The 13,518-nt window shown below is 60.4% G+C and overlaps 1 protein-coding gene across 1 annotated transcript in view; it reads left to right on the forward strand.

Annotated features, from left to right (window-relative positions):
- Tspan18 (tetraspanin 18) overlaps positions 1–13,518 on the forward strand; it is a 146,588-nt gene that overhangs the window by 125,954 nt on the left and 7,116 nt on the right. Inside the window, exons 5-8 of the mRNA XM_048788213.1 lie at positions 1,076–1,157; positions 5,610–5,683; positions 6,458–6,652; positions 12,649–12,723. Coding sequence (XP_048644170.1) covers positions 5,621–5,683; positions 6,458–6,652; positions 12,649–12,723 — 333 coding nt within the window. The 5' untranslated portion in view covers positions 1,076–1,157; positions 5,610–5,620. The remainder of the gene's footprint in view (positions 1–1,075; positions 1,158–5,609; positions 5,684–6,457; positions 6,653–12,648; positions 12,724–13,518) is intronic.

Genomic DNA, 13,518 nt, shown 5'->3' on the forward strand with positions numbered 1-13,518 from the left:
GGGTGGATGGATGGGTGGATGGATGGATGGATTGGTGGATGGATGGATGAGTGGATGAGTGGATGGATGGGCAGTTGGATGAATGGGTGGATGGATGGAAGGGTAGATGGATGGAAGGGTGGATGGATGGGTGGGTGGATTGGTGTATGGATGGAAGGGTAGATGGATGGGTGGATGGATGGAAGGGTGGATGATTGGTTGGATGGGTGGAAGGGTGGATGGATGGATGGATGGGTAGATGGATGTATGGATGGATGCGTGGATGGATGAGCAGGTGGATGGATGGGTTGATAGGTGGATGGGTAGGTGGATGGGTGGGTGAATGAATGGGTGGGTGGATGAATGGGTAGATTGATAGATGGGTGGATGGTTGGGTGGGTGGGTGGATGAAGAGGTGGACTTAGGGAGGGCCGGAGAGGAATCTTTCCCCCTTCACTGCTCACTGACCCCAGGTGGGCTTTCGTTAGGGAGAGTCCGAGCAGACATCTTGAGACTTAGACACCTTCCCTTTCCTGCTCATGGGAAGGAACCACAACCCCAGTTCTCCCAGCCCCATACTTTCTCTGGGACCCTCCCCCTTCCCACTGCTGGGAGGTGGCCCCCTAGAGGAACCTCCTGGCACACCCTGTGCAAAGCTAAGGACACTGTCCAGCATCAGGTTCTCCCTCCTGGGAGTCTGGGTTTCTGGGGAGGGGCTTTGGCATTCTCCCTGCTGAGAGGACACTGAGGATGCCCAGGTGGCATCCAGGTGTGGAGCCACCCAAACCTGTCACCTCCTCCCAGTTCACAGATGCCGTCAGGTCAGCATCCAGGAGTCCCGGGCGAGAACCGCAGGAAGGAAGGCATGGGTCTCCACGCAGCTCCCCAGGGCACTGAGCTATGGCCTGGGCAGCGGGTACAGAGCGCCCCCTGGAGGTCCCCCGGGTGCCCAGAGCTTCTCATTAGTGCCAACCAGCCCAGCTCAGCAAGAGGCTCATCTGCAGAGGAGCACGGGGAGCAGGGAGGCTCACGGACGGCTCCTTTCCCCGCTGCTCCCTGCAGACTTCCTGCAGTAAGTGAGCATTTTCTCTTCCAGGACAAGTTGGTGGATCAAAGAAACGCACAGCGGCCCCTCTGACCAGGAGCCTCCGTCGTGCTGACACCCGAAGCACTGCCAGGTGACAAATCAGCAGTCGCCTCTCCTTTCTCTGTGCACCTGTGCCCTGTCGCCTGCACCTGCCCCTCTGCCTGTCCCCTCCATCAGTCCCTGTCTCGTCTGCCTCTTCTCCCTCTTGCTCTTTTCGACCATTTCTCTGATTGCTGGTCCCACTGTTTTCCGCCTCTGCTTTCTCTTCCCCACTATATGCTCACTCACTCACTCAGTGGATCAGCTGGATTAACTGAGAGTCTACTATGTGCCTGGAGCAGCTGTAGGCACTGGGAGTAAGACAGGGGTCAAACCTGTGTTTAGGGAGCACAGGAGGCGGAGGCATGTCACTCAAGGAAACAGCACATAGAGGAGGTGGCATCTCCACCGGGCACTGACTGTGCCCCAGGCTCAGCTCCCTGGCCAGCTGGTTTCCTGCCTTGGTCAAGCCCCCTTCCTGTCTCAGCCTGTTTCTGCGTTTCCGGAAGGAGGCTGTTGGGTTGGGCGGGTACTTCCCAATCTTTTCATGACCGAGAATGTCTTTCCTTGATGTGCTTAGTGACATAAGTTGTCTGGGGTGGAATTCTAAGCTGGCACTGACCCTTAGTGAGGTGTGAGGTGCCCTAAGTCTGGAGCACCTGGTTTGTTGTGTAGGACACCAGCCACCAGCCGAGTGCAACTGGGGTCACGCTGTGCTACGGAACAGGCATCTGTCAGCATGGGGCACTCTGTGGCCGGGTGAGGGGCTGCTGGGATAGGCGTGGGGTGCTTGACACGATAGGTCCCACCTGGGCAGGCCAGGTGAGCTGGGGACACCTGGACCATCTCCCAAGCTCTCCAGGTGCCTGCAGGGAGGTGAGTTTGACAACTGGTCACCAGTAACGAGTCCTGCTCCCTCACCTGTTGAAGTCTGAACATTAGAGAAGCTCACGGAGGCCACGGCAGGCAGATAAAGCAGGGTTTATTTACAAAGGGGGACACAGACTTCTGCCACGAGGGCGAAGGGGCCACAGCTGTATCCTGGTATCCCCAGAAGCGAGGTGTCCTGCCTTTTTACATGTCCTGGGCTTCCTTTGTTCCCTGCCTCTTCCCCTTACCTTCTCCTCCCAGCAGGTGACTGGGCCCAGGAAGGCTCGGAGGGACACAGGTGGGCTGAAGGGGGAGGGCAGGTGGAGCCCAGGACGCATCAATTGACAACCTTCTGGCTCCCGGTGTGGAGGGGCGATCCTTGGGACAGGTGACCTGAGCAACAGGTAGGAGCAGGGCAGGTTACCTGACAGGGTGGACGAGAGTCATTTGGGAGTCATTTGTCAAGTCTGAGGTCAATGTTTGTACTTGGAAGTCACACAGACCGCATGGGGCACATCTTGTGAGCAACCTGAGACAGAGGGTCCCCACCTGGGGTGGGCGTCATTGCTCCAACACCAGGACCCCTGCCCGCGTGCTGACCTCAGGGGAGGCGGGATCTCTGAGCTGTGAGGGGAGTGTTGAAGTAACTCCGGCATATTGGTACCTCGGGGAACCCAGTCCGAGAACCACTGAAGGCCATCCTTCTCCCTCCTCAAAACGGCCCCTCTGCTGCCTTGGAGGAGGGGCCTGGAGACCTGGCCACCTGAAGGCTGGCCCCAGTGCCTCTGTGGTTGGTCCAGCCACGAGAGGGGAGGTGACGGGGTCCAGCGACCCCCGCAGCCCCCGCCACCCTGATGCCCTCCGTGGGCCCCGTGGCCTTCCCTCCGCAGAGGTCCCCAGCTCCCTCCCAAGTGCCTTTCGAACATCTTTTTTGAGGATCAACAAAGTCCCTAGACTTCCTGTCCCACCTCCAGTTCCCTCCTGCTCCTTAGAGGTGGCCGAGGGGGCGCTGGCCACAGCTGGAGGTGAGTGGGTGGGGCCAGCAGCCAGGTCCCGACAGGGATTGGAGCGCGCACGTGTCTGTCATGCCAGTCTGGCCAACGGGCTGTGAGTGTGTCCCCAACGTCAGAAGCCCCTTAGAGAGGTGCAGCTGGCCTGGCCACAGACGGTGGCCCAGAAGACCGTTCCCTCTGGACTGTAGGACGTAAGATGGCACAGGAGGTGTAGGGAGGTCTGAGCTTTGGAAAACGATGGCTGAAAGGGACAAGAATTGGCTTCCCCTGCCAAGGGCGACGGAGAGTCCCAGCTTCAGATTAAGACAGACCCGGAATTGAATTCTGGCTGTGGCACCGCGCTGTGTGACCTGAGACAAGGGAACCACCTCCCTGAGCCCTGATTCCCTCAGCTGAAGAACGGAGGGCGTTGGCTATTTCCCTCGAGGGTTCAGGAGGCTGCGCCTGTCCTGGGCGCACAGTAAGACCCGCCCGCCCGCCGAGCGCCCGCTGCTGGTGGCTGTCAACCTTATTAGCTGCCGCGTGCTGCTCCCTGGGTCAGCGTTTCCCATGAATCAGGAGGAAGGTTCGATTTTGATCCTACTTTTACAGAGAAGGGAACTCGGTTGCTTGCAGTTAGGAGCGTGCCCGGGGCGCACCCTGGCAGAGCTGGGATTCAGGCTGGGCATCCGTGCCCTCCTTCCCAGCGCCAGGCCTGCCCGAGGTGGGCACAGGGCTCTGCCTCCTGTCCCCGCCCTCTCCCTCCTGTCCTGTTTCCCACCTGGTCACCTCGAGGTGGTCGGAGGCTCTGCCCAGCAGACAGGTTCCTCTGGGGCCCGTCCTCTGCAAACCTGGCGCACTAGTTGGAACCCGCAGCGGACGTGGTCGTATGGAACACAGGGGGCTGTTCACAAGCCACTGTGATTATTTTGGCCCTAATTGCTAAGCAGTCAGAGCCCCCGCAGTGGGGTCCCTCAGCAGGCAGAGAGGAAGGACCCAGAGCCAGCCTCCACCACACGTGTCTCAGCCTCGCCCTTCCGCAGAGCCTTCTGGCCTCCTAAGCCTGCTTTGTCCAAATCAGAGAGTGTTACAAGAGACAGACTCCTTACCAAATTCCTGGTCTGCTATTTTAAATAGAATACTCTGAGACCAGAGAGAGAAAGTGCTTTGCCCAAGGGCACACAGCAGAGACTTACAGAACATGAGCCCGGGCTCCAGACTCCCTGTCCAGTGCTCCTTATACCCTGCTCTCTGCCTAAGTATCTGTTCCTGGTCCAGGTGGGGCACAGGATCTGGAGGTGGCCACAGGACATCTCTGTGATGTTGGGCAGCGCACTTGGCCTCCCTGAGCCTCGGGGTCCTCCTGTGATCAGGTGCCTCCTGTCTCTTGTGGAAAGATTAAAGACAGTCACTTCTGTGGGGCTGGCCTCCAGTTCCAAGAGCACGGGTCTCTGCATACATGTGGGTTGAAGTCAACCCCCAGCCAAGGGGACAGAGGGGTCAGCCCATCCCAGCCTCTGGTGCCAGCCATGGTCCTGGTCTCCTCATCTGGTGGGAAGCAGGAACCCAGGAAGGCGGCGTCAGGTGTGGTCATTGTGAGGGCTGTCCACGCCGTGCCAGCTGTGGTGGGGGGCCTGGATGGGACTTCTCAACCCTCACAACACGCCCGGTGTGGTTGAGCAAAACTGCCCACTGTGACAGATGAGGAGACTGAGGGCCCCAGAGGCTGAGAAACAGAGGTTAAAAAGGGAGGAGCCGGGATGGAACCTGGTGTGCTGGGCTCAGCGCCCCCCCCCCAGGGCAGGCTCTGGAGCAGAGGGAGGGGCCGTCCTCCTGCAGCCCCAGTTCTGGGTGGCTCTGGGCTCTGCCAAAGGGTCTGGAGAGGGGTGGGCAGCTGGGGCATCCGGAGTGACCAGGGGTCCAGCCTGGCCCAAGAGAGGGCGTGGCAGAGAGGAGGCCCCGACGAGCCCCGCTGGCTGTGCAGTCTCCGGTGCTGGCCGCTGCAGCCCCACCACACACCCTTCCCACAGTGTCCCAGGAGGGCACAGCCCCGTCCCCTCCCAGGATGCATCAGGAGAAGCTCCTGGTGGCCCAGGCACAGCCTGGCACCTCCTTTCCCTGCAGCAAAGCCAAGAAATGGCCGGGTCAGGCCCGTGGATGGAGGGCGCATGGCGTGGGGGACGCTGGTTAGGCCTGGGCTCTGGTCCTGCCTGGGCCCTAGCAGGTGCCTTGGGGCTCTGATCTGGAGTGCTCTGACCTAGCAAGCACAGGCACAGCCACACTAAGGAAATGACAGGAAGCAGCTCTGTGGAGCCGCGCCCACTGAGCACAGGTGTTGCCCTTAATCTTCGCCAGGGACAGCGGGAAGGTGCTGTTCTCAATCACCACTTTAAAGTTGGAGAGAGCGAGGCTCAGAGACGTGGGGTCATTTGCCCAAGGTCACACAGCACACAAATGGTAGCAGAGAGCTCATACCCAGGCAGGCTGGCTCCTACATCCTCATTCCTAACTCCAGGTCCCCCGGGCAAATCACTGTCCCCAGGAAGAGAACTGTTACCATCTCCTTCCTCCACACTGCAGGATGAGGCTGGCCACGGGCCCTTCCGGGTGGGGACCCAGGACTGAGGTCCCTTGTTTTGCAGGTCCACCCACCATGGAAGGCGACTGTCTGAGCTGCATGAAGTACTTAATGTTTGTTTTCAACTTCTTCATATTCGTAAGTCTGGGTCTCCTGGGTCTCTGTGGGGTGTCACAACTGCTCCTGCTTTGAACTGTCATACGGGCGGGTCCCTGGGGCAGGATGGACCCTGGATGGGGCGGGAGGTGGGGGAGCTCAGGCCTGGCCACAGCCTTGGGACCAGGCCCTGTGGGGAGCGGGGGAGGGGGAGGGGGCTTGGTCAGGGGCCAGAGCAGGAGCCCCCCTGGAGCAGACCCCGCACAGCAGAGCTGGAGGGACCCCGCAGCCACCTGATGTACTTAGAAATCTCTCTGGGACCTGGGACCAGCACCCACCTTCCATTCCAGCGCTGCCCCTGCCAGCTGTGTGATTTGAAACACACCTCGCCTCCCTGAACCTCAGTATCTTCATCTGTCTTTGTGGCGTTAGGGATTGAAGCTGGGGCTCACGCAGGCTTGGCCAGCTCGACCCGGCCGCACCCCAGGCCTGCGCTGTGTTCTCTTCTGAGGCAGCAGGTCCCTGTTTCCCAGGCTGGCCTGGACACCCTCCTCTCTCGCCTCCCGGGGAGCTGCCCTGACAGCTGTGGGCCCTCCTCACCTCCTGCTGGCCCACTGCAGCGGGAGTTTGGAAAATAAAGATCCTCCGCAGCCAGCCTAGGGGCTCTGCATGGGAGGGGACAGCCTCTGAGCTCTGGGGCCAGTCCCCTGCCTGGGCGGTGTGGTGTCCCCTGCCAGCTCCCTGAGTACTCCCCGCCTCTGCCCGGGGCCTGGCCCAGGGGACCTGCCTGACCCACCCTCCTTCCTCCCCGGGCAGCTGGGAGGCACCTGCCTGCTGGGCGCGGGCATCTGGGTCATGGTGGACCCCACCGGCTTCCGGGAGGTGGTGGCGGCCAACCCCCTGCTCTTCACCGGGGCCTACGTCCTGCTGGCCATGGGCGGCCTGCTCTTCCTCCTCGGCTTCCTGGGCTGCTGCGGGGCCGTCCGCGAGAACAAGTGTCTGCTGCTGTTTGTGAGTAGCCCTTCGCCACATGTCATCGTGGGTGCTCTGGGGCGGGAGGTGGGCTCCAGGCCACCTGGACCAAGTCCTTCTCACTCCCGGGACCAGCGCGATGGGCACCTACAGCCCTTCTCACTGTGTATCTGGTGTCCCGTGACTGGCCAAGAGTCCCCCAGGGAGTTGGTGGCAGAGGGTTCAGGAGTGAGCTCTCAGGCCAGGGGTCCTGTGCTGGCCAAGGAGCCAAGCCAGGGCCCCTGACCAGCACACACCCACCGTGTCCATGCTCCAGGTGCCCGGGGGACTGTCTGGGAACAGGGTGGCCCTCACCTGTGCCCCTCACTTTTGTGGTCCTGGCCCCCAGAGCTTGCTGTTTGTGCCAGGCCCATGCCTGCAGTTTGGGCACACGGCCCCAGTTGGAGAGTGGCCTTGGCCTCTGGGGCCAGGAGAACGTCCACATCATCCAGGATGTTTCTCTCTCTCTCTCTCTCTCTCTCTCTCTCTCGGGTACTAGGGATGAAACCCAGAGGTGCTTAACCACCGAGCCATACCCCTGCCCTTTTTAAAAAAAAAATATATATATATATATATGTATCTTATTTTGAGACAGGGTCTTGCTAAGTTGCTCAGAACCTCACTAAGTTGCTGAGGCTGGCTTTCAACTTGTGATCCTCCTGCCTCAGCCTCCCGAGCAGCTGGGATTACAGGCACAAGTCCCTGCGCCCGGCTCATGACGTTTCTCTTTATTTTCTTTCAAAGATTCTAATACATAGCTCCTTAGTACCTAGCTATGGAGGACTCCTTCACCTTTCAGATAACCCACGCCGAGAATAGATGGCAGAGTTTCTGGAGGGTTCTGACTATTTGTTAAATAGTCCTGTCCTCCTATGATGGTTGTGCAGCTCACTTGGGGCTGAGGATGCGTGGGGGCTGGGGGCAGCATCCCCTCCTTGCTGGCCGGGATTGAAGGCAGACAAGCCCATGAGGATGTGCCAGGCAGTCGGCAAGCCTGGGTTTGAGAGCGTGCCTGCTCCCAGGCTGTGTGACTCCAGTCTGCCTCCTTACCCTCTCTGAGCCTCAGTGTCTTGCCCAGCTGGAGGCTGGGGCCACAGGGGACAGGCGTGGACGTGGTTCCTCTGGTCCTCCTGACCTCCTTACACTTGCGCTTTGCGTCTCTGCTCACCTTCCTGGCCTTTGGGTCATGTCTTCCCTCCACTAGGAAATTCACTGTCCCGGGGACTAGGACAGCCTCAGGCTGAGCCCCACCCTGCTGCAGGTCCCTGCTTGGGGTATGCGTGTGGCCACTGTGGCTGCTCTTGTGGGCAGCGGGTGACCGGTGGGGAGCCATCAAACCAGGAGGCCAGAATACGCGCTGCAGCCCACACTCACGGCACAGGGGGATGCTCCACATCCCAGAGAGGAAGTGGCACCAGCTGTGACCTGGGTGACGGGAGCTTTGGGGTCCATTGGTCATCGACCTGTAAACACCGCAAACTGTTCATTTGAGATTAAAAAAGAAAGAAAGTCCGCGAGCGCCCCCTGCAGGAAGTTCCCGGCCGCTTTAGAGGGAGCCCGAGAAGCTGGCCGCGGGGTCCCCCGGGGGCTGCAGAAAGATCCGGGTCTCCTGGGCACTTACCTCCCCGCACCTCGGCCCCCGGGGCTGCCCGCTGTTCACGGACCGGGACACGAAGCCAGCGGGCTCTCCGCTGCCATCAGGCCCTGCCACTGCCACCGTTAAGCTAAATGCTCCCTGCAAACCTTCCGGCTGCACCGTGTCCCCTCTGCTGGTGCCCAGGGAGAGACTGAGATTCGGGAACGGGACAGGACCTGCCACTGTCATGCTCCGAGAGGGCAGATCTTTGCCACCCACTCCTGTCCAGCCCTACCTCCCCTGTCCCTCCAGCTCCTCAGCCTCTCCTGTCCCTCTCTGGAACTCCCTCTCCTCCGCCCCCACCAGGCCCAGCGCACATCAGCTGGCCAGGGTGGGTCAGAGGAGGGGACACCAAGACCAGGCCTCTGTCCCCGACAGGGCATGCGCAGCCGGGAACTGACCCGGGTGGTGCAAAGTTCCCCTGAAACCAGGCAGTGTGGTCAGGGCCTGTGTGTGTGTGTGCAGTGTTGTGCGTGTTCACACGTGTGTGTGTGTGTGTGCGCGTGTGCTGCGTGTACCTGCGCAGGCCTGTGGTGTGCACGCTCCTGGGGGAGGCTCTGCATCTTCTGGAAGGTTTTCGAGAAGGTTCATGACCTAAAAAATAAGAACTGCTTCTCTCTCCCAACCTGAAGAGGGGCACGCGTCTCCACCCCTGGAAGCTTCTGGGGTCTTCTAGAAGCCTTTGATTTCCTCCTTAACCTGCCAGGGGGGCCCAGCTGGCCTGGAAGGGGCTGTCACTTCAGGACCCTGGCTCAAAGGTCTGCAGCAGGCAGCTGAGCAGCCTGTGTGCCCGGCTGAGCCCCCACAGGGCCTGGGAACAGTCAGCCTAATGAGCAGACCTCATACAGCCGCCTTCTGCACAGGCGTCGTCCCAGCACGCTGGTGGAGAAGCCTCACAGCTGTGTGCCACAGGACCTTGGCCCCTGTCATGGAAGCCGTGTGCTATCCCTTTCTCCAAGTTGCCTGCCTTGGACTAGCTCGAAGATTCTTTTCAGCCCATTTATTTAAAGATCCTATGGTAAACAATATATTTTAATAAAAACATGCTAAATCGGAAAAGAGAACAGTTGAAAGAAGAGATGAGCATATATAAAAGATAAACGAGCTGGATTGTACGTGAAGCATGTAAGTCTGGTAAATATTTATTAGAAATGAGGACTAAAGCAGACGTCGCCCGTAGGCAGATGGTGAGAAGCTCAGAGATGCTTGAGAGTAGGGAAAATGGCCGTTTCTGTGGGCAAAGTCGTTGCTGCCCCTCCCCATCCTAAGCAAAGTGTTGTGAGCCTGGTGTTCAGGGATCGGGGCCCCTGGGTGCTCAGGCCAATGGGATGAGCTCAGGGGAGGAGGTCAGGGATCCCCAGATTCCTGGTGGCCGGGCCGTGGGAAGTGGAGGAAGTTCTTCCATGCTGGACAGGAGCCAGCGGAAGTGACGTTGTCACTGATGTGATCAGAGTAGCCCTGCCCATCCCCCTGGCGTGACCCATGCCCACACTCATGTCACCCTCCACCCTATGCCCAGGCTGACCCTGCCCCCCGTGGGAGCAGTGGGAGGGAGGTCTGCCCCCTTTCCCTGGGAGCTGCCCCCCTGGTCCACAGTGGCCAGATCATTTCCTCTCCTGAGGCTGCAGCTCAGTGCAGATCCCACAAGGCTGGGGAATGTGTCTGCCTTGAAAATTTTGTTTGCCAATACCCAGCTCAGTGCCTGACCCGGGAGGTGCCCAATAATAGCCCTGGGAAGAAAGTACAGAGAGGAGACACCATCCTAGGTGTGAGAAAGAACCTGAGCTTGGCTGTGTGTCCTGGGGCTGATTACTTAACCTCTCTCAGATTCTTCATATGCAACATGGGGATAAGCACACCTCCTTCCCATCTTTAGTTTGTGATCGCCTGAGAAAATGTGGGCCTTAGCTCTGCTCCTTGTGTGAGTAGGCGCTTGGTAAATCGGAAATGAAGAGAGGCTGTCTGCCTGGAAGAGGCCCTGAAGACTATTTGCAAGTTTTAAGACCTGGATGTTCATATGGCTTCCAAGATGACGGGCCGTGAAGAGGCAGTTGAAGTCCCCGTTGTACCACTTACCAGCTGTACCAGCCTGGGCCAAGGACTGCTTCTCTCAGAGCCACACCACCATCAGTAAAATGGGGGTGCTGCTGCTAAGAGCCCTGCCTCCCGGGATGATGTGATGCTCCATGCGGGCGCCGGTGCCTGGATAGCGCATGCTCCGTCGGTGGCCGCAACTGCTGTTTTCCGGAGGTGCCCGCCAGAGCGCGGAGCTCCCCGCCAGAGCGCGGAGTTCCCTCCCCTTCCCAGCAAGAGTCCCAGCGCCCGCTGGGTCCTGAGGGTCTGGGCGCAGAGCACTTGGCCGGGATCATCTGGTCCAAGCTCAGCGAAGGCATCGCGCGCACCGGGCTGAGGGAGGAGCGCAGGGCGTGCGACCCGCCTCCTCGGTGACTTAGAGCTCCGTCGGCCACCGCTGGGAGCGTCACGGAGCATGGACGCCTTTTCCAGCCCTTTTCCAGCCCCAGGACCTGCCAACAGCCAGAAGCGGACAGAGGGCGGAGGGGCCCGTGCAGAGGCGGCGCGATTCAGAGCCGGATGACCATCCTTCACCAGCCTAATGCAAGTGCCAGGACCCTGGCCAGGTGCCTCCATCACTGTCACAGGGAGGAGGGCTGTAGAGGCAGGGGACCTGCACTCGGTGGCCACTCGACCCAAGAGCTGTCCACACTCAGAGGAGTTGTGGTGGCCACAGAATGGCACTGCACCTGCCCCAGCCCAGGAGGCCCTCTGGTTAGGGAGCTCTGCTACTTGAAATTAACCCTCCATGGCCCCAACTTTCAGGGAGTGCAGAAGCACTGTGGGGTCACCTGAGGTGCCAGGCAGGCCACATGGCTGATGGAGCCAGGTCACCCTTGGACCTGTGGGGCCATCCCTGAGCTGCCACCTCAACAGAGCAGAGGAGCAGGACGCACCCAGCAGAGAGCCAGTCGACGAGAAAAGCTGCTCAGATGTCCCGAGCTCACCCACTGGACCAGTCGTTCCCCTCCAGCACTGGGGCAGCCATCCGGCACTGTCACAGTCACCTGGCTTTCATGACACACAACACCTGTACTGTCCCTATGTCTTTACCCGGCCCCAGCCCCAGGAAGTGGGGTGATCAGCCCACTTTATGGATGAGAAGACTGAGACTCAAAGAAGTTTGAATGACTGTCCCCAGTCACACAGACTGGGACAGACACCTGTGATGTCCTGACCTGAGCCCAGGACCCCTTGCCTCTGTCCATCCAGGATGTCCAGCGCATGCTATGCTGAGGGCTTGGGGTGCCACCGCGGTGTCCGTGACAGTGTGCAAGAGCCAGTCTTGGGCACATCAGGGATTAAATCCTGCATGAGGGTTTCCTGGTGGGGCGACAATGGCCACTGTAAGCGCCAAGGCTCCAGTCCTGCCGAGGACCGAAGGCAGGCCCTTCCTTTCTTGCGCCAGTAGCCCTCAGCCCACAACAGTGCCCAGGAGGACCAGGATCTGAGAGGCAGCAAGAGGCAAGGGCCGTTCACTCCTGGACTCACTCATCCGCCTGACAGCCGCGGGCCGGCCGGGCGCCTTCCCTGGGCACTGCGGCGCGGGGCAGTCCAGGGCAGGAAGTGCGCCCCCTGCCGACCTAGCGGAGAAAGGCTTCTCCCCTGGGGAGGGCGGGGCTTGCCCTGGAGTGGCAGGCAAGGAGGGCGGGGCTTTCCTGGCAGAGGCAGCCCCTCCTCCAGGGCCTTAAAACCAGAGACACCCAGGCTAACCTGGGAAACAGCCGGAAATTCGGGGAGCCGAGCAGTTATATATCCAGCTCCCGGCCCTGGGGTTCAGATTCTGGTATTCACAACACCTGGCCTCGGATCTTGCTTTTTACTTCCGCTGAAGATCCAGGAGACCTGCTTACCGCCCACAGGAACCAGAGGTGGGGGGCAGGGAAAGGTGCCTGGGGTGACGGTGGGGAAAACCAGCCTGGGATCCCCCAGGGTCGGTGTTCCCACGCTTGGACACTCCACCTGGAGGGAGCCTGAATAGGTCTCCGCAGCAGCCTCCTACCTGGGTAGGGTTGTTCAGCTCGTGCACTGCACAAAGGGACCTTCCTAAGGGGCACCATTTGCATTATTTATTTTTTCACATTTTTATTACAACTTTGTTGATTCCAAAGATGGGCCATTGGTGTCTTTAAGACAACTGTCTAATTTGTGACAGTGCCGTTGCTGAGTCTTACGTGTTTAGCGTACCAGGTCAGTTACACAGCCGACCGGCAGGGCCTCACTGAGCGGCCACTCTGTCCCCTCCGGCCCGTGCTGAGGTCTCAGAGCCCGCCCCCTGTCCCTGCAGTTCTTCCTGTTCATCCTGATCATCTTCCTGGCGGAGCTCTCGGCGGCGGTCCTGGCCTTCATCTTCAGGGAAAACGTAGGTACCCGGCCTCCCGCCACCTGCTACCCACCAAAGGCTGGCGGCCACTCAGAGCCAGCCCGTCCTCCTCAGAGGGCCTCACGGAGCCGCGGCCTCTCATCCAGGACTCCAGCCCAACCATGACCTGGACCCCCAGCCCCGAGGGAGGCCCCAGGGGCTCTTCCTAGACGTTTCCAGAAGGTCACAGTGTCCTGCACTCCCAAGGCACCTGGTGCCAGCCAGGCCTGACCCTGGATCTCTCCCTCCCGCCCACCCAGAGGTGGCCTGTGACGGTTGCCACCGTCTGAGGAGGTTGGTGGTCATGCCTGAGCCCGGGCAGGTGCTGGGTGGCGCCCTGGCTGAGCCGGGCTGCTGTCCTCTGGGCGATGTGCCCCTGGGGGCCTAGTTTTCCCAGAGGCTCCAAGGGCCAGGACATCGGCTCCCGCCCTGAGTCTCTGGGCTCCTCAGCAGAGGGACCTGGACACAGAAGAGAAGGGAGAGCGGGGACAGGCAGAGGCACAGCTGGCCCCGGGGGAGGAGGCCCAGAGGGGCCAGGAGGCAGCAGCCTGAGGCAGAAGTGTGCCCAGGGGCCTCTGCTGGGCAGCAGGAGGTGGTCAGCGACCTCAGGAGAATGTTTTGGGAACAAGAGACACTTCCAAGGAGCAGCCCGAGGTGGGAGGGGGGTGCAGCCCAGAGCCTGGGCGGCCATAAGCCCTCTGCTGGGGCGAGCTGCGCGGCTGAGCGAGGCTCGCAGGGTGCCCAGCCCCGGGGGTGCCAGGACGCTTGTCACACCAGTGAGCGGGTGACCACGAG

The sequence above is a fragment of the Marmota marmota genome, unplaced genomic scaffold (genome assembly GCF_001458135.2).
Source record: "Marmota marmota marmota unplaced genomic scaffold, marMar, whole genome shotgun sequence".
NCBI lineage: Eukaryota > Metazoa > Chordata > Mammalia > Rodentia > Sciuridae > Marmota > Marmota marmota.